This window comes from Microtus ochrogaster, unplaced genomic scaffold (genome assembly GCF_000317375.1).
Source record: "Microtus ochrogaster isolate Prairie Vole_2 unplaced genomic scaffold, MicOch1.0 UNK40, whole genome shotgun sequence".
NCBI classification, from domain to species: Eukaryota; Metazoa; Chordata; class Mammalia; order Rodentia; family Cricetidae; genus Microtus; species Microtus ochrogaster.
The window spans coordinates 3049984-3069020 of NW_004949138.1; the positions used below are offsets into that span (position 1 = coordinate 3049984).

Genomic DNA, 19037 nt, shown 5'->3' on the forward strand with positions numbered 1-19037 from the left:
GTCTTGAACTCACAGAGATCTGCCTGCCTCTGCCTCCCGAGTGCTGGGATTAAAGGCGTGCGCCACCACCGCCCGGCTAGGTTGTTGTTTTGTCTTGTTGACCATGTCCTTTGCTTTTCAAAAGCTTTTCAATTTCAGGAGGTCCCATTTATTAATTGTTTCTCTCAGTGTCTGTGCTGCTGGGGTTGTATTTAGGAAGTGGTTCCCTGTGCCAGTGTGTTCAAGTGTACTTCCCACTTTTTTATCTATAAGGTTCAGTGTGGCTGGCTTTATGTTGAGGTCTTGGATCCATTTGGACTTGAGTTTTGTGTATGGTGATAGATATGAATCTATTTTCATTCTTCTACATGTTGAAATTCAGTTATGCCAGCACCACTTGTTAAATATGCTTTCTTTTTTTCATTTGATATTTTTAGCTTCTTTGTCAAAATTCAGGTGTTCAAAGGTGTGTGGATTGATATCCAGGTCTTCTGTTTGGTTCCATTGGTCCTCCTGTCTGTTTTTATGCGAACACCAGGCTGTTTTGAGTACAGTATCTCTGTAATAGACTTTGAAGTCAGGGATTGTGATGCCTTTAGACTTTCTTTTATTGTACAGGATTGTTTTGGCTATCCTGGGTTTTTTGCTTTTCCATATGAAGTTGATTATTGTTCATTCGAGGTCTTTGAAGAATTTTGCTGAGATTTTGATGGGCATTACATTGAATCTGTAGATTGCTTTTGGTAAGATTGCCATTTTTATTATGTTAATGCTATCTACCCAAGAACATGGATGATCTTTCAACTTTCTGATGTCTTCTTCAATTTCTTCAAAGATTTTAAAGTTCTTGTCTTACAAATCTTCCACTTGTTTGGTTAGAGTTACTCTGAGATATTTTATGCTATTGTGAATGGTGATGTTTTTCTGATTTCATTCTTATCATCTGTTTACAGGAGCACTACTGATTTTTTTTTTTTTTTTTTAGTTAATCTTGTATCCTGCTAAAATGCTGAAAGTGTTTATGTGTTGTAGACGTTCCTTGGTAGATTTTTTGGAGTCACTTATGTGAACTATCATCATCAGCAAATGGTGAGAGTTTGTCTTCTTCCCTTCCGATTTGTATCCTCTTGATCTCCTTTTGTTGTCTTAATTCTCTAGCTAGGACCTCGGAAATTATATTGGATATGGAGAGAGTGGACAACCTTGTCTTGTTCTTGATTTCAGCTGGATTGCTGGGAGTTTCTCTCCATTTAGCTTGATGTTGGCTGTTGGCTTGCTGTATATTGCTTTGATTATGTTTAGGCATGTTTATTGTATCCCTGCTCTCTCCAAGACCTTTATCATGAAGGGATGTTATATTTTGTTGAAAGCTTTTTCAGCGTCTAATGAGATGATCATGTGGTTTTTATTTTTCAGTTTATTTATATGGTGGATTACCTTGACAAATTTTCGTATGTTGAACCATCCTGCATCTGTGTGATGAAGCCAACTTAATAATGGTGGATGAAGGCGCTGATGTGTTCTTGGATTCGATTTGCCAGTATTTTATTTAGTATTTTTGCATCAGTGTTCATGAGTAAGCTTGGTCTGTAATTCTGTTTCTTAGTAATATCTTTCTGTGGTTTGGGTATCAAGGTAATTTTAGCCTTATAAAGAGTTTGGCAAGGTTCCTTCTGTTTCTATTGTGTGGAATAATTTGAGGTGTATTGGTATTAGTTCTTCTTTGAAAGTCTTGTAGAATTCTGAGCTGAAACCATCTGGTCCTGGGCTTTTTTTGGTTGGGAGACTTTTGATGACTGTTTCTATTTCTTCAGCAGTTATAGGTCTGTTTAATTTGCTGATCTAGTCTTGACTTAATTTGGCAAATGATATTTATCCAGAAAGTTGTCCATTGTCTTTAAGTTTTCCAAATTTTGGAGTACAGGCTTTTGAAATATGACCCAGTGATTCTCTGTATTTCCTCTGTGTCTATTGTGTCTTTTCATTTCTGATTTTGTTAATTTGGATATTCTCTCTTTTCCTTTTGGTTAGTTTAGATAAAGGTTTGTTTATTTTGTTGATTTTCTTGAAGAACCAACTCTTTGTCTCATTGATTCTTTGTATTATTTTCTTTGTTTCTATTTTGTTGATTTCAGCTCTCAATTTGATTATTTCGTGCCATCTAATTCTCTTGGGTGAGTTTGCTTCTTTTTTTTTCCCTAAGGTTTTCAAATGTTCTGTTAATTCACTAGTATGGGATTTTTCCAGCTTCTTTATGTAGGCATTTTGTGCTATGATCTTTCCTCTTTACTCTGCTTTCCTTGTTTCCCATAAATTTGGTTATGTTGTATGGTCATTTTCATTGAATTTTAGGAAGTCTTTAATTTCTTTCTATATTTTTTCCTTGACTCATTGATGATTCAGGTGTGCATTGTTTAATTTCCATGTGTTTGTGGGCTTTCTTCAGTTAGTATTGCTGTTGAATTCTAGTTTTAAACCATGGTGATCTGGCAAGATACATGCTGTTATTCCAATTAATTTTATATTAGTTGAGGTTTGTTTTGTTACCGAGTATGTGGTCAATTTTTGAGAAGGTTCTATGATGTGCTGAGAAGAAGGTATATTCTTTTCCTTTTAAATGGAATATTCTATAGATGTCTATTAAATCCATTTGAGTTATAACATCAGTTAGTTCTCTTATTTCTCTCTTTTTTTTGTCTGACTGACCTGTCCAGTGGTGAAAGTGGAGTGTTGAAGTCTCCTACTATTAGTGTGTGGGGTTTAATATATTATTTAGGTTTTAGAAGTGTTTATTTTACATATGAGGGTACCCTTATATTTGGGGCATAGTTGTTCAGCATTGAGATTTCCCCTTGATGGATTTTTCTTGTGACTAATATGAAATGCCTTTAAAAAAATTTTTTTTGATTGATTTTAGTTTAAGTCTCTTGTTATTTATTAGGATAGCTACACCAGCTTGTTTCTTAGGTCCATTTAATTGAAATATTTTTTCTTAACCCTTTACTCTAAGGCAATGTCTGTCTTTGAGGTTGAGGTGTGTTTCTTGTATGCAGAAAAAGGAGGGATTCTGTTTTTGTATCCAGTCTGTTAGTCTGTGTCTTTATAGGTGACTTGAGTCTGTTTATATGAAGGGATATTAATAACCAGTGATTGCTGTCTCCTGTTAATTTAGTTTTCATTGTTGGTGATGTTAATTTGTGTGTTTTTCCCTTTTGGGGGGATTTTCTGCTGTGAGACCATCTATTGTCTGTGTTTTTGTTGATGTAACCAACTTCCTTGGGTTGTAGTTTTCCTCCTAGTATTTTGTGTTTGGCTGGGTTTGTGGCTAGGTATTGATAAAATCTGGTTTTGTCATGAAATATCTTGTTTTGTTCTTCTTTGGTGAATGAAAGATTTGCTGGGTGTAATAGTCTGGGCTGGCATCCATGGTCTCTTAATGTCTGCATAACGCCTTACTATGACCTTCTGGTTTTCATTGTCTCCAATGAGAAATCAGGTGTAATTCTGATAGGTCTGCCTTTATATGGTACTTGGCCTTTTTTCTTTGCAGCTCTTAATATTCTTTCTTTATTCTATATGTTTTGTGTTTTGATTATTATGTGGCAAGGGGACTTTTTTCTTTTTTTTATTGATCCAATCTGTTTGGTGTTCTGTATGCTTCTTGTATCTTCATGTGCATATCTTTCTTTAGGTTGGGAAAGTTTTCTTCTATGATTTTGTTAAATATATTTTCTGTGCTTTTGAGTTGAACTTCTCCTCCTTCTATACCTATTATTCTTAGGTTTGGTCTTTCCATGGTGTCCCATATTTCCTGGATATTTTGAGTTAAGCTTTTGTTATATTTAATGTTTTCTTTGGTTGATGAGTCTATTTCCTCTATTGTATCTTCAGCGTTTGTCCATGTCTTGTATCCTGCTGTTTATGGTTGCGTTTGTGGTTCCTGATTGTTTTCTCATGATTTCTGTTTCTATAATTACCTCGGCTTGTGTTTTCTTTATTGTCTCTAAAGTTTCTAAGTCTTGAATAGTTTCTTCCATATGTTTGATTTCTTTTTCTTGGTTTTCTTTAAGGGATTTGCTGATGTCTTTTAATATTTTGTTTGTCTTTTACTCCATTTCTTTGAGGGAATTTTTCATTTCCTCTTTAAGAGTTTCAAACCTTCTCCTGAAGTTATTTTTTAGGTCATTTTCTTCTGCTTCATCTATATTTGGTTGTTCAAGTCTTGCTTTTGTAGGGCCTCAAGATTTTACTGGTGTCGTGTTGCTCTTTGTGGTGTTGCATGTGTTCTTACCTTGTCTACCCATCTTTTCCTCTAATTGGTGTGGTTGGGGCTGTCTGTTATTCTAGTGACTAATCTTCTAGGTTCCAGTGAATCCAAGGCTTAGGTGGTTGTTGTTCCTCATGGTACAATCTGTGCCATGGTTCTAGTTACTTCATTATTCACACTGTGTTCCTGGAGGTCTCTCAGCTCTCCTGGGGTTTGCTGCACTCTGGTGGAGTTTGGTTTCTTAAGCCTGCTCTGGCCTAGGTTATTGACTCAGATCTGTTTCTGTAAATGGCCCTTCTCTGGATTTGCTCCTGTAGAGGTCCCTGGCTTGGGGTTGGTCCTGCAATGGTCTCTGGCTCTGATCTACTCCTTTGGAGGTTCTAACTTGGATGTGCTCAGACCAGCAAAGGACCTGGCTCAGGCCTACTCCCTCAGAGGTCCCAGACACTCACCTCGACCCACAGGGGTCCTTGCTCAGGTCTACTCCCTGGAAGGTCCCAGATTCATGCCTGAACACACAGCTGTCTCTGGCTCTGGCCCACTTGCTCAGCAATTTCTCCTCTCTACCTTCTTCTGTGGAGTTTGCTGTCTCTGGTATGCTCTGGCCCAGTCCCGTCTCCACAAATGTCCCTGGTCTGAATCTGTTCCCTCTCCAGTGGAGCTTGCTGTCTCAGGCCCACTCCAGCATAGGTCACTGGTCCAGTCTTGCTTCTGCAAATGACCCTGGGCTGGATCTGCTCCTGCTCCCATGGAGTTCACTGTCCCAGGCCCACATTGGCCTAGGTCCTGTTCTTTTGGAGTTTGCTTTCTCAGACCTTCTCTGGCCTTGGTTGCTGGCTCAGCCTTGCTCCTGTGGAGTTCACACTCCCTCAGGCCTGCTCTGGTCCAAGTCACTGTCTCAATCCTACTCCTGTGGAATTTGTTGCTTCTGGCCTGCTCTCGTCACCCTTTTTCTTTTGCCAGACCTTAGGGTTGCTTATGGTGCTTCTCAATGGGACTCGTTAAATGCAATGGGTTTAGCTAGGTCCGGGTAGAAATGCATTGTCCCAGATAAGATGATTGTAGTTATTATAATGGGCAACATAGCCAAAGCAGTGTCCATAGTACCTAACCTGTAATTGTCAGCATAGGAAAGGTGAATTTTACAGTGCTATGACTCATATGGACCATTGGTACTGACATGTCAATCATGGTGTTTACAGACATGAAATAGATAAAAAGCCTAAAACTTTTTTTGTTTAATCTGTATAAGCAGAAAAATTCTCAAACAAATGAAAGAAAGGCTACATTGGATAGTGACAAAAGCTAATCTTGGTCAGTGAATCAATTTTCAGACTTGAGCCAGTTTTCAGACCTAGAACCCCTTGAATGAAGAGATGGCCAGATTCACATTGAGGAAGGACCTTGGTAAAATACCAAGTTTTTACTGTTAGCTTTTCTCCACTTCTTCCCCAGAGGGATCTATGGCCTTGTACAAGGGTACACTGGGGAGAGGAATTAATCAGACTTTTTTGGGGACTATTGGATACTGGTTCTGAATTGAAGCCGATCCTGGGAGATCCCAAGCAACATTATGGCCATTCAGTTAAAGTAGGGGTTTATGGATGTCAGGTGATCAGTGGAAATTTGGCACAAATCTGAGTCACAGCACATCCAGTGGGTCTCTGAACCGCTAGTTATTTCCCCAGTTCCAGAATGTTTAATTTTGGTAGATATACTTAGAAATTGGCAGAATTCTCACATTGGTTCCCTGACCTGTGGAGGAGGGTTGTTATGGTTAGAGAGGCTAAATGGAGGCCTTTAGAGTTGCCTCTGCCAGGTACATAGTGAATCAAAAACAGAAGTTAGTGCTACCATCAAGGTGCAGGGGTGCTGGTTCCCACTATGGCTCCCTTTAACTCTATCTGGCCAGTGCAGAAGACAGATGGATCGTGGAGAATGACAGTTGACTATTGAAAACACAATCAGGTAGTAACTCTGATTGCAGCTACTGTAGAGTACCCTTATTTGAGCGGATTAGCAGATTTTTTGGCGCATGATATCCAGTAATTGATCTAGCAAACATATTTGCTAGCTTTGTGTGGGGCCTGGAACGAGAGAAGTGCTTCAACAAGTACAGGTTGCTCTACACTTGGACTATAAGATCCAGCAATGGTAGTTGAGGTGTTAGTGGCAGATAAGGATGCTGTTTGGAGCCTTTGGTATGCCCTATAGGTGAATTACAGATGAGACCTTTGGGTTTTTGGAGTGAGGCTCTGCCATCATCTGCAGACGACTATTCTCCCTTTGAAAGACAGCTCTTGGTGTGCTATTGGGCCTTGGTTGAAACTGAACATTTGACAGTGTGTTAATCAAGTACTGTGCAACCTGAGCTTCCTATCATGAGCTGGGTGTTATCTGACCCACCAAGTCTTAAAGTAGGGCATGCACAGCAGCAACCCATTATCAAATGGAAGTGGTAAGATCATGTGACCAGTTGCAGAAATAAGGATTATTATTGAGAAGAGTGCTCCTGTTGAATTTTGTTAAGAATGCATTTGTACAGATATTTCTGTTTTCCTTTAATTTCTTTATTATATGTTGTAACATCAAATAAGAGAATACTAAAAAGATGTTCCCCAAGGGACAGTGCTACCTATTCTAAATTTACAACATGTTGTGGTTGTCCAAGGGATAGGTTTAGGCATTATTGTGACCTGGTTGTTTCCATTTGGAAATTAATCATGATATAAGGAGATATGATTGTGTGTCAAATTGACAAGGGGTGGATTGTGATGGCTATTCTTGATCGTCAACTTGCCTCTATCTGTAATGAACTACAACCCAGAGAAGGAGAGCACACCAGTGAAAGATTTTCTGCTTGGTTTGAAGTGGGTAAATCCACTTTTATTTTAGACCTTGGAGGTAGCAAGACACATCTCTGATCTGGATCTTTAATCAGGAAAACAGCATATCTTGAGTCTAGAAGATGCACCTTTAATCTGGGCCACACTTTCTACTGGAAGCCTATATAAGGACAAGGAAGACGGAAGGTTTTGCTCTTTGCCTGTTGCCCTCACTTTGCTAGCACAACCATTCCTTCACTGGCATTGCAGTTTACTTCTTCAGGATTTCAGCATATACGGAGGACCAGCTGAGACACCCATCCATCCTTGTGAGACTGAGGAACTACTAGATCCTTGGACTTTCTGTTCACAGTTAGTTATTGTTGGATTAGTTGGACTGTAGCCCGTAAATTCATTCCATAAGTTCTGTGACTCTAGAGAACCCTGACTGTCAATATTCTGTTTTTCATGGTTCTGTGGATAAGAAGATTCACTCCAGAATGAGTTTTAGATTTCGCCAAACAGCTACAGCACAGGAGTCTGCTTCCAGTGAACTTACTGATCATTGATTTGCAAAAGGCTTTTTTAAAAAATTGTTATACAATTTACACATTAATACGTCAATTTCCACATTCCACAACCTCTTATCTGAAGTTCCTTGAAGAAACCAAAATACCAAAGCAATTCTCAGTCACAAGATCTCTAGGTTTTCTAAGTCCTCTCATAACTAAGTTTTTTTTTTTTTTGGTTTTTTGAGACAGGGTTTCTCTGTGGTTTCGGAGCCTGTCCTGGAACTAGCTCTGTAGACCAGGCTGGTCTCGAACTCACAGAGATCCGCCTGCCTCTGCCATAACTAAGTTTTTGCAAAAGCTTTGAACCTTTCAGGAAGAACTCAGATAAGATTCAGACACTTCAAACAAAGGTTGTCAGTAACTAAAGGTAACATTACAAAAGGCAGTTCAAAGCCTAGGTGCTAGTACTCTGGAATTCAAGCCAGACACAGTGGTCTGTGAGATCTCCTGCCACATGACTAGTCTGGAGTATTGAATTTAGCTTGGCAGCAAGCACACTTCTTAGCCATCTCACTGCCCCCCAGTTCAAAAGTTTTATATCTTTTTTTTTGATGTCTATGTGTTTGCATATAGATCAGGCATGTGTGGCTGCCCACAGAAGCAAGCAAAGGGGCATTGGATCCTCTGGAACTGGAGTTGCAGGCAGTTGTGAACTTCCCAGTATGGGTGCTGGGAACCAAGCTTGGGTCCTCTGTAGAACAGCAGGCACTGTTAACTGCTGAGCCCTCTCTCTTTCTAGGGCTCCCACCATTCTTAAAGTTTTATTAGAACATCATGCCAAATATGCCTTACCAGTGATTCTGTGCAATCTTTTAAACTACAACAGCAATTGAGCAGTTAAAAAACCATATGATTCAAAATGTCTAAAATGTTTATTATTTTTTAAATTTTGCATACATGTTTTTCTGTTTAGGAGTGTGTATGTGTGTGAGTGCCGTACCAGAGAAGTGTCAGGTCCTCTGGGCTGGAGTCACCTAATGTCAAGCTACGACCTACATGTGGGCTGTTTTTAAGAGCAGTACATGCTATTAAACCTGAACCATTTTTCCAACCCCCTAAAATATTGCCTTAAAATTAATTTTTACATTAATCCATGAGTTTATATGAGCATGGGGGCACATTAGTGCCTGTGGCAGATTCTCTCAAATAAACACATAACTTGCCTTTTGACTACTCTAAGTAGCCAGCTTGCTGTAGTGTTGGAATTGCAGGCAGGCCACCAGACCCTCCTAACTTCTGTAGGTGCTGGGGATCGAACCCTTGTTTTCGCATTGTGAGCTTTCTTTCCAACTCTTCTAAAACATTTTCTATTTGTTCTCTTTTTAAAAATGTTACCTGGAGCCGGGCGGTGGTGGCGCACGCCTTTAATCCCAGCACTAGGGAGGCAGAGGCAGGCGGATCTCTGTGAGTTCGAGACCAGCCTGGTCTACAAGAGCTAGTTCCAGGACAGGCTCCAAAACCACAGAGAAACCCTGTCTCAAAAAAACAACAACAACAACAACAACAAAAAATGTTACCTGGCCCAAAGTGGTGGTATAATCTTCTTATCAGTGGAAAGCTGAGGCAGGAGGCTGTTAGTTCAAGGCCAGCTTATACCACACAGCAAGACTCTGTCTCAACAAAATTTTGCTGATGCCTAATTCATGCAATGTTATCTTTTGATAATGCTTTGTCTACTTAATTTATTTATTTATTTGTGTGGGTGTGGTTTCTCATGCCTATGTACACATAAAGGCCAGAAGAGGGTATCCAGTATCTTTTTTTTTCTTTATAATTATTTGTCATGTGTTTTTTTTTTTTTTTTTTTTGGTTTTTCGAAACTTCAGTTTTTCTGATTGCACAGTAAACCCTTTTAACTGCTGAATCATCTACTTCTTAATCCACTTTTCCATTTTGTCTTCAGAACTTGTGGTGTGGAGGCACAGCTGCTCTCATGCACTTGTGTTTAAAACTCTGAAATTCATACCAGAGTCTTGTTAGAACAGGGAAAGTGTTTGTGTGTTCCAGTTCACTGTTTTCAAAGAAGAGCCCTTTGTAATCTCTTCTTGTCTCCTGGATCCCAGACCAATTTTCTGTCAGCACATTCAGCCAGAGATGAGGCGGCAAGACTGGAAGAGCGCAGGGGTGTCATTGAATTCCATGTGGTGGGCAATTCCTTGAGCCAGAAACCGAGCAAGAAGATGCTGATGTGGCTGGTGGGTCTGCAGAATGTGTTTTCTCACCAGCTGCCTCGAATGCCCAAAGAATACATCACACGACTCGTGTTCGACCCGTAAGTTCAACTCATTCTTCATTCCTTCTTTAATGCAAGAGAGAACTATTTAGTGACATTTAGCCCTTGGAATCTAGCTACCTTCTATCTTGATATGACTACATAGTCACAATGATATAATTTTCATGTCAAAGTCATAAAGATTAATCTATCAATAAATCTTAAATGTTCTTGTTAATAGATTGAAGCTTTATAAATTGCTGGGATTCATGAGATGGTTTAGTGGGTAAATTCTCTTGCTGACAAACCTTATGATCTAAGTTTTATCCAGGGACCCACATGGTAGGCGAGACCCGACTCCCATAAATTTTTCTCTGACTTCTACACCTGAGTGGCATGCATTTGTGTGTGTGTGTGCGCGCGCGCACACACACACACACACACACATACGAGGAGAGAGTGGCATGTACTCACACACTTGAACACACAAATAAGCAAACAAATGAATGAAATAAAAAATACTAAGCTGATGAGGAGCCTTCTGCACCACATTCTGTGAGAACATAGGAATACTAACGTGTTTTATTGAAGTCAGTACATTCCTTGTTTTGTTGTATTGGATAGGTACCATTGTAGCCCAAGTACCCACAGGTAGGGTTGCACCAAAGTTTGGTTGGATCTTCAGGCAAAGTACAGAGCACAAGATAATCCGTTTGTGCAATGTGCTTCTGTAAACACTAGGAAAATGATTGGGATTTGGGATAGATTATCCTAGGAAATCCAGTGCTTTCAGGAAGAAAAAAAATCCAAGGATGAAGTTGTAGCTCACTGGTATAAGGCTTACCTGGAGAAAACAAAGCCCTAGGTTTAATCCACAATATTAAAGAAAAAAAATGAAATCTAAAAATACCAACAACTCGGAATTAAACTCCATTTGTTTTTTCTTTACCCTCATTAACCAGTCAGCCTGTGTGAAATGTGATCTGAAAATGTGGCAAGTCCGAGTGAGACAGTCTGGGGGATTCCACACTGCAGGACTTGACAGTTCCTACAGGTGGATGCTGTGTTCTTTGCTGTGATGTTACTATAACTGTGTGAACTCTTCAGGAATGTGTGCCACTCTTAGAAAGTGTGTACTTTGAGCTCTGCACTCTCCCTCAGTTCCCAGAGCCAGTTCTAGAGCCCTCCAAGCACATACTTTCAGGCTCACGTTCTTCTAAGGAAATTCTCCCTTTGTATTTGGTGGGAGCTCTGGAGTAGGCTTGCCCTAAACACTACAGGAAAATGACTAGCTGGTGAGCTGGTGTCTAGATGAAAGAACCCACTCTTGCTCCAAGTCTTTTTTACACAACAAGGAACATCTCCAAAAGTATTTTATATAACCAAGAAAGATAAAGCTTAACCTTATTCTTTCAGGAAACACAAAACCCTTGCTTTAATTAAAGATGGCCGTGTCATTGGTGGTATCTGTTTCCGGATGTTTCCATCCCAGGGATTCACGGAAATTGTTTTCTGTGCAGTAACATCAAATGAACAAGTCAAGGTAAGAGAAACCCAGGATCTTAGCAGAAAAGCACTCGGGAAGGAGAGATGTGGGAGTCGGTCACCCAAAGGAAGTTCTTTACTTCCAACCATTATCACCTGCCAGAGTAGGACTCTGGCCCTCGATAAATTTAAATGGAGACCTGAGTCTCAGTAGTTTACCCTGAAGCAACACCTGGTTGTAGGAAGAACCACAAGCTGAGATTACCTGACCTCCACCCAAGAACAGACCATTCAAAGGAAATGCCATCCTCTGTAGACAGGATCACCTGCCAGCACACACTCACCAGGACACCCTAGACAAATGTCAGCCAATCAGGGGTCCTGAACCTCAGAAACCCCTCACCCCCACCTTTACTACTATAAAACCCAATTCTAACTGAGCTCGGGGCTCTCCAGTTATTCCAATACATTGGACATGTGGAGAGACCGAGTTTGCAAACTTACTTAAAATAAAAGTTCTTTGCTTTTACATATGGGATTCTGTCTCCTTGTTGGCTTTCTTGGGGACTTTGTGGATTTGGGCATAATAAGAGGCAGGCAGGTGAGTTTGAGGCCAACGTGGTTAACCTATTAAGTTCCAGGACAACCAGGCAGACTCTGTCTAAAAAGAGAGAGGGGGAGGGAGAGAAAGAGACAGAGACACAGAGAGACAGAGAGAAGAGAAGTTGTGAGAAATTTCCAAATAATGAAGAAAGCATTTCCATGGATTTGGTTCAGAGCATTCCCTTGACCCCAGATGTCTATGAATGCCATTCTAGCACTTTGTCATAGAGCGGTTGCCGTCATCCCTTATGTGGGCTATGAGCCTGCTGGAGTCCTCTCCCTGTGCCATGTTGCTATACCTGGCACAGGCCCTGTGTTCCTGGGAGCTAAGGTTGTGCTCTTTTTGGATTGTTTTGGTTTGCCTGGAATAACTTAGATGTGCCTGGCAGAAAGAGCTCTTCTGTAGAATCTGTTATAATCCACTCTGTTTCTATCAGGACAGACTAAAGCAATGGTTCTCAAGTTTCCTCATGCTGTGCCCCTTTAATATAGTTTCTAATGTTGTGACCTCCAACCACATAAAGTTATTATACAGTTGCTACTTCAAAACTGTAATTGTGTTAGTTATGAGTTGTAATGTAAATCTCTGATATGCAGGCTGTCTGATAACCAGAGGGGTCAAGACCCACAGGTTAAGAGCCACTGCAAAGACTATGAAGAAACCTTGTGATGATGGAGCTGTAAGCAGCTCAGGAGTCAATGTGGCTGCAGAAAATTTGTTGGAAGATCTGGGGCAAGTTGTCCACCATAGCTGTGTGAAAGCCGCGCAAACTTTCTAGAAGGTCCATTTCAAAGCCACAAATGAAAGCAGGAGAGGTTAATTTTTCTAATGTATTTCACTTAACCTAAAATTTAATATCATGAGGAATTATCAACAGCATCTATATTCTCTGTATGTGATAAGTGTTTGAAATTGGTGTATATTTTGCACACATAGCTTGTCTATCCACTGGGTGCAAGGGGCTGTGGCTCCTGTATGGGGCAAAAGAGGCCATGGATCCTGTATGGGGCAGCAGAGGCCGTGGCTCCTATGTGGGGCAGCAGAGGGCCATAATTTCTGCACTGGGCAGCAGAGGCCCGGGGTTCTGAATGAGGACTCTGTTGGTTCTTCCAGCTTCAAAGAATCACTGTCATTTGCAGAAACCAAAAATAAGTCACTGGACAAAGTAATTTTCTGTATAAAGTGTGGTTAGTTTTGTACACTCGTGCTTTCATTGGGGTCAACACCTCCCCTCTCCCCTGTTAAAGACAGAATCTGAAAGAGTTGCTGCTGGTCTCATACTTGCTTAAAGCTAAAAATAGCCTTGAGCTCTTGATCCTAATAACTCTCCATTTTTCCCCTCTTTCAATGGAAGCAGGGTGTCTCTGTAGCTCACGCTCTCCTGAAACTCACTAGGAAGCTCAGGCTGGCCTTGAACTCAGAATTCTTGCTTTAACTTCCTGGTGCTAGGGGTTGTGGATTTATAGGTCTACAATCTAGCCCTTTGTGATTTTGATTTTGTTTTGTTTCTTCTTTCTTTTGAACAGTCTTACTATGTAGCTCTTGTTGCCTTGGAAACTTTGTATAGACCAGGCTGTCCTGGAACTCACAGGGGTCCACCTATTTCTGCCTCCTGCTACATGTGAGCTTTTTAGCTTTGAATCCTAACACTCAGCAGCAAATTGCAGGTGCAGGGGTCTCACAGTTTGTCTGGGGAAGGGGAAGACTCAAATTAGATACAAACTGCCCTTTAGTGCTTTTTAAAGAATTCTAACAAGATACCTTTTGCTGCTGTTGCTATCTTTATAACCCACCCATCTCCCAGCGTGAAGAAAGTCCAGATGTCTCCCAAAATACAGAATTTAGGGCCTCACTCAAACTTTGTGTGACTATACATAGAGAGAAACTTTGCTTTGGAAAACACACCAGTAGCTTATAATATGAGGTAACTTGTTTTTTTAAAGATGGTTGTACCAAGCACTTAGTTTGGAAGAACTGATTAGGGTGAACTTAGGCACTTTTATCAATAGCAGAGCGAAACTGAAGATACCTTAACACTGGTGGGAAAGTTTTCAATGGCTTCCAGAGGGCATTTCCCTCCACTGCCACAGCACAGACTGTTATTTTCTAAAATCTCGAGGAAGGTGGCCAAACATTACAGACTGAGTAGGAATAACAAGGGGAAAAATTATTCAGAGTCCTTGTAGTTACTTACAGGAGAATAAATGATTCAAAGACAGTTGCATCACGCATGGGTGGGTGAGAGCTCTCAAAAGCTGGGAACTTGGAGCTCACTGCACAACCTACAGGCAGCTCAAGAGGCTGGAGAGTGTCCTTTCCAGAGTTCAGTTGTTCTGAGAGTGTCTTTCAGGTGCAGGTGTCTTTCAGTAGTCTTTATTGTATATTTATGTGGGTAAATACACACACACACGCACACACACACACACGGGAAGCCCTGAGTGCATGTGTGTTGCTGGCACAAGCCCACCATGTCAGAGACCCATGGGAAAATGGCAAAGCCTCTCTCTCCCCCTCTTCCCAGCGCAAGGCTCAGAAGGATGGCAAAGCCTTCCTTTGGTCCTTGTACATATTTTGATAGTATATACAGACAACGTCCACCATCGTGTTCTTCCCTTAATACAATGGTTCTCAACCTGTGGCTTGTGAACTCTTGTGGTGGGGGTCAAATAACCCTTTCACAGGGGTAGCCTAAGACAACCAGAAAACACAAATATTTACAGTATGATTCATAATGGTAGCAAAATTACAATATGAAATAGCAATGAAAATAATTTCATGGGGTCACCACAATGTGAGAAGCTGTATTAAAGGGTCGCAGCATTTGGAACTTTGAGAATTGCTGCTTCAATATTTACAGGCTGAGGACCTCTCCTACAGAGCCTACCGCTATGAGATTAGTTCAGCTGTGTGCAGCAATCCAGCCTCCCTGTTCAACTCTGTGTAATAAATATGCCGAGCTTCCAAGGCATCTTGAACATGGAGAAAGTCCTGGAAAGTGCTTAGGTTGCTTGGGGTCCCCTAGTCATGCCACACAAAGAGACTCTGGCTTATATACTGCTTGGTTTGAGGCTTGGGAGGTGGAAGTGATTCTGTAAGGTGGTATCTGTGGGTGAAGTCTTTGTGTAAGGACAGTCACCTTTGGACGCTCTGTTTCCTGTCTTTTTATGAGGTTCTGAAACGATCTTTCTCAATTCATCAGTCTTATCTGAGCTTTATACTGAAAAAGTGAACACTTGCATTTTTCCAATTTAAACTACTCGGTTTTATTCTTTTAATTTATTTTTATTTTTAAAATGCATCCTTATTAATTCTTTGAAAATTTAATACATGTGCATGGTCGCTTCCCCCCTTAGTCTTACTTTTTCTTTTTTTCTTGTTGTTGTTTTTGTTTGTTTGTTTTGTTTTTGTTTTTGAGATAAGGTTTCTTTAACAGTCCTGATTGTTCTGGAACTTGCTTTGTAGACCAGGTTGGGCTCAAACTCATTGCCTCTGCCTCCCAAGTGCTGGGATTAAAGGTGTGTACCACCACTGCTTGGCCTATGTTTTACTTTTTTTTTTGAGACAGAGTTCTGATATATAGCCAAGATTATATACCAGATATAGACCCTCTCACCTCAGCATCCTGAGTGCTAGCATCACAAATGTGTACCAGAACACGGATCCTGTTTTCATATTTCATAAACTATTCATTTATTCAGTATTGTTCATAGCTTTTGCTTCCACTGTTTTATTTGCTGATTCAGACTGTGACCTTCTCAGATTTTTCTTGGCCTGATAAACAAAGGTAAGTTGGGTGTCTGTGATGCAGTGGCTAGAAGGGTTGTTGTTATCTGAAACAGGTAAATGTTTAGATCAGTACACACCCCAGTGAAGGTCTGCATGGCTCACTTTCTTACCTCTGATATGATAATGACGGTCAGCACCATTCCTCTGCCCGCTTCCTTTCATCTCAGTTTCTCAAATATGGTCAAGATTAAACTCAACCTTGACATCAACTCTAAAAGCATCTAGAAACAGCAAGGATTTTAGGACTGAGTTTGGAGTCTGTGTGTTATTTTCAGAGAACCAGGAATTAGTATTCGCCAGTGATGATTTTTGCCTTGAGCCGTAGATTGTGAATGTCTGTGTTGTGATTCCTTTTCAAAATTTAGACACCCAAGAAAGGTTTGTTAACATAGTAGTTCCTTCTAGAAAGCATCCTGGTTGATAAAATATTTATATGAACTCCTAAATGGTATAATTTTCTGTCATGTTTTTAGGAATTTCTTTTCTTGAGTATGTTTAATTCCACAGGGCTATGGAACACACCTGATGAACCATCTCAAAGAATACCACATAAAGCATGATGTTCTGAACTTCCTCACATATGCGGATGAGTATGCCATCGGCTACTTCAAGAAGCAGGTCAGTTCCCAGTGAAGCCTTACTCTTCAGCCTACATGTGTGCACATGTTCAGGCATGAGTGTGCCCGGGTGGACACACCTATTGTGCACACTTGGCAGCCAACGCAAGACATTGGGTGTCTTCCTCTATTGTGCTCTGGCTTATTGCTTTGAGACAGGATCCCTCACTGAATATGAATCTCTTTTAAAAATTAAAAATTAAAGGAAAATTGATTCAACAGAGGATTGAATCTCCAGAGGATTCCAGTCCTAGGAACTTGGATTTCCGTCATCCCACTCTTGAGTTTACAATCCTGCTGGGATTAGTGGTGTGATCACTGCCACCTCCAAATACTTTAATTAATTTAGATTTGTTTCCTGTTGGCACTGTTCGATTTTTGATCATTTTGTTTGTCATGGGTCACTCTCTGTGCCTGCAGTGCAGTGATATTGGGAAGAGTGCGCATCTTAATCCTTGGCCCAGAGCCAGCACTTAGCAGCCAGTGGAACAGCTTTGTTGCACAGCATCCTGATAACTCAACTGATTTGCCTTGTAGGGTTTCTCCAAAGAAATCAAAATACCTAAAACCAAATATGTCGGATACATCAAGGATTATGAAGGTGCCACTTTGATGGGATGTGAGTTGAATCCTCAGATCCCATACACAGAGTTCTCTGTCATCATTAAAAAGCAGAAGGAGGTGAGTGTGTGTGTTGTGTGAAATACAGCCTGTATATAGTACCATGACATTTTAACTTCATTGGGTCCTTTTGCCTTCTGGCCCCTTTGCAGTCGTAGCTCTTTGCTCTCATCCCCCAGAGGGTCCTCAAAGACCATTGCTGATGCATTAGCTTTCTGGCTCACATTACCCTGTTCGCTCTCGCTCAAGCAAGTGACATTCTTTCAGGTTCTGTTCCAGGCTGCCTTTGAACTTCTGTGTAGTAATACGAGCGGCAGGGCTGCGTCCCCAGCACCCCGGCTGCCTGGCTAGCTTATGCCCTGAAATAACAACACACAAACTGTATTCATTTAAACACTGCTTGGCCCATTTCTATCTAGCCTCTTCTCGGCTAACTCTCGCACCTGGACTAGCCCATTTCTAGTGTAGCCATGAGGTGGCTTACCAGGGAGATTCTAGCCTACGTCCATCCTGGGTCGGAGCTTCATCGCATGTGTCTGCCAGCATGGCGTCTCTCTGAGGCGTCTGCCCCCAAGAGGAGAACTGTGGAGTCTGAGCTCACTTCCTCTTCCTCCCAGCATTCTGTTCTGTTTATTCCTCCCACCTATGTTTTAACTTATGAGGGCCAGCCAAGCAATTTCTTTATTTTTTTAACCAATGACCTTCCTCCATCACTTCTGCAGCATTAGTCTGACCCACACACTTGCATTTAATTATTAGTAATTCAGAGACATTTCTTCTAGTGTCTGTTATTTTCCCCTTTACACTGCAAGCTCTGTCTGAAGTCTTTCCAGATTTTTATATTTTCCTTCCAGATAATAGTTTGTTATGTGTATTGGTATGACATCCTTTACGTTCACAAATGATAAATAACAGAAAAGGCTCCAGATGTGAGTGTACAGTGATTTAACACTTCAGTTCCTTCCAGTTCTCTTGTTACTTAATCTGCTGTTTTTCCATGACAGGTTACTAAAAAAACACATCTGCCTTAAAACCATCTGCTTTCTATCCTTAGTTCCAATTCTTTTACTTACTAAATGTGACCCAGAACAACACCCAAAAAATTTATTCTGTACCTAGTGGCAGCAGTCACTCACTGAGTATTTTCTTTAAAGTTGGGTAAGGTATGTGCTGCTGTAAAGTGAAGAAAAGGCATTTTAAATTAGAAAATCAAAATATCTTTGTTGCATGCTCAAAGATGTCTGCCTCATGGGGAGTTCCAATAGGGCTGTGGAAGGATTCCTAGTGTAGCACTTGCCTCTGATACATCTTTTTGAAGAGCTGTCTTCCCGCACTGTTTTCTAGACCCTAACAAACAGGTCTGGACTTGGCAGTTCCTTAGTGCATTGGTGGCTGCTTGCCAGATGTCAGCTGCTTGTTCTGTAGTTTTCCACCAGTCACAAGGCTTCATTCCCTGGTAGCAGAGTTCCTTGGAAGTCTGCAGATTCCCACCGAAGCTGATCTGTTAGCTTCTAATACCTAGGGAAAAGGCAGAAGCAGAGCTGTTTCAGATGGCAAAAGCAAACAAACAAACAAACAAAAACAGTTCACTTTTTAAAAGACAAGGCTTTCTCTCTCTCTCCTCTCTTCTGTTCCCTCTCGGCTCCCTCCTTTTCTCTTTTCTCTTTTACGACCCCCTCCCCCCTCCCCGCCCCATCTCTAGTCTTTTCTCACACATACCATTAAATGGGAGTGTTTGGAAGGTAAACCTATTTTTTTTCATACAATGTATCTTGGTCATATCTAGTCTCTACTCACTCCTTCCGGCCTTGCCCCAACATATCTTCCACCTGACTCCCAGGCTTATAACTTAGTAAGCTAAGGCAAATTATTGCTGCCCATGTGCACATGAGCTGGGGTCATCTATCGAGGCATTGACAACCTATCAGTGGCCACACCCACAAAGAAAAGCTACGCTTCCCCCCTCAGAAGTCATCAGTTGCCCTTTGCTCTTCATCTAAGGATGGGGCATTTGGAGCTCTTACCCCTTCATGATGCAATTTTTAACTCTTGTGCAGACAACCACAGCT

General features: G+C 41.0%; 1 protein-coding gene across 3 annotated transcripts in view; it reads left to right on the plus strand.

Annotated features, from left to right (window-relative positions):
- Kat2b (lysine acetyltransferase 2B) overlaps positions 1-19037 on the plus strand; it is a 122715-nt gene that overhangs the window by 95160 nt on the left and 8518 nt on the right. For all 3 annotated transcript variants that reach the window (XR_003378885.1, XM_005368755.2, XM_026790063.1), the window contains exons 10-13: positions 9707-9915; positions 11272-11398; positions 16238-16348; positions 16885-17028. Coding sequence is in view for 2 of the 3 variants with exons in the window: in XM_005368755.2 (XP_005368812.1) it covers positions 9707-9915; positions 11272-11398; positions 16238-16348; positions 16885-17028 (591 nt within the window). In the remaining variant the exon portion in view is untranslated. The remainder of the gene's footprint in view (positions 1-9706; positions 9916-11271; positions 11399-16237; positions 16349-16884; positions 17029-19037) is intronic.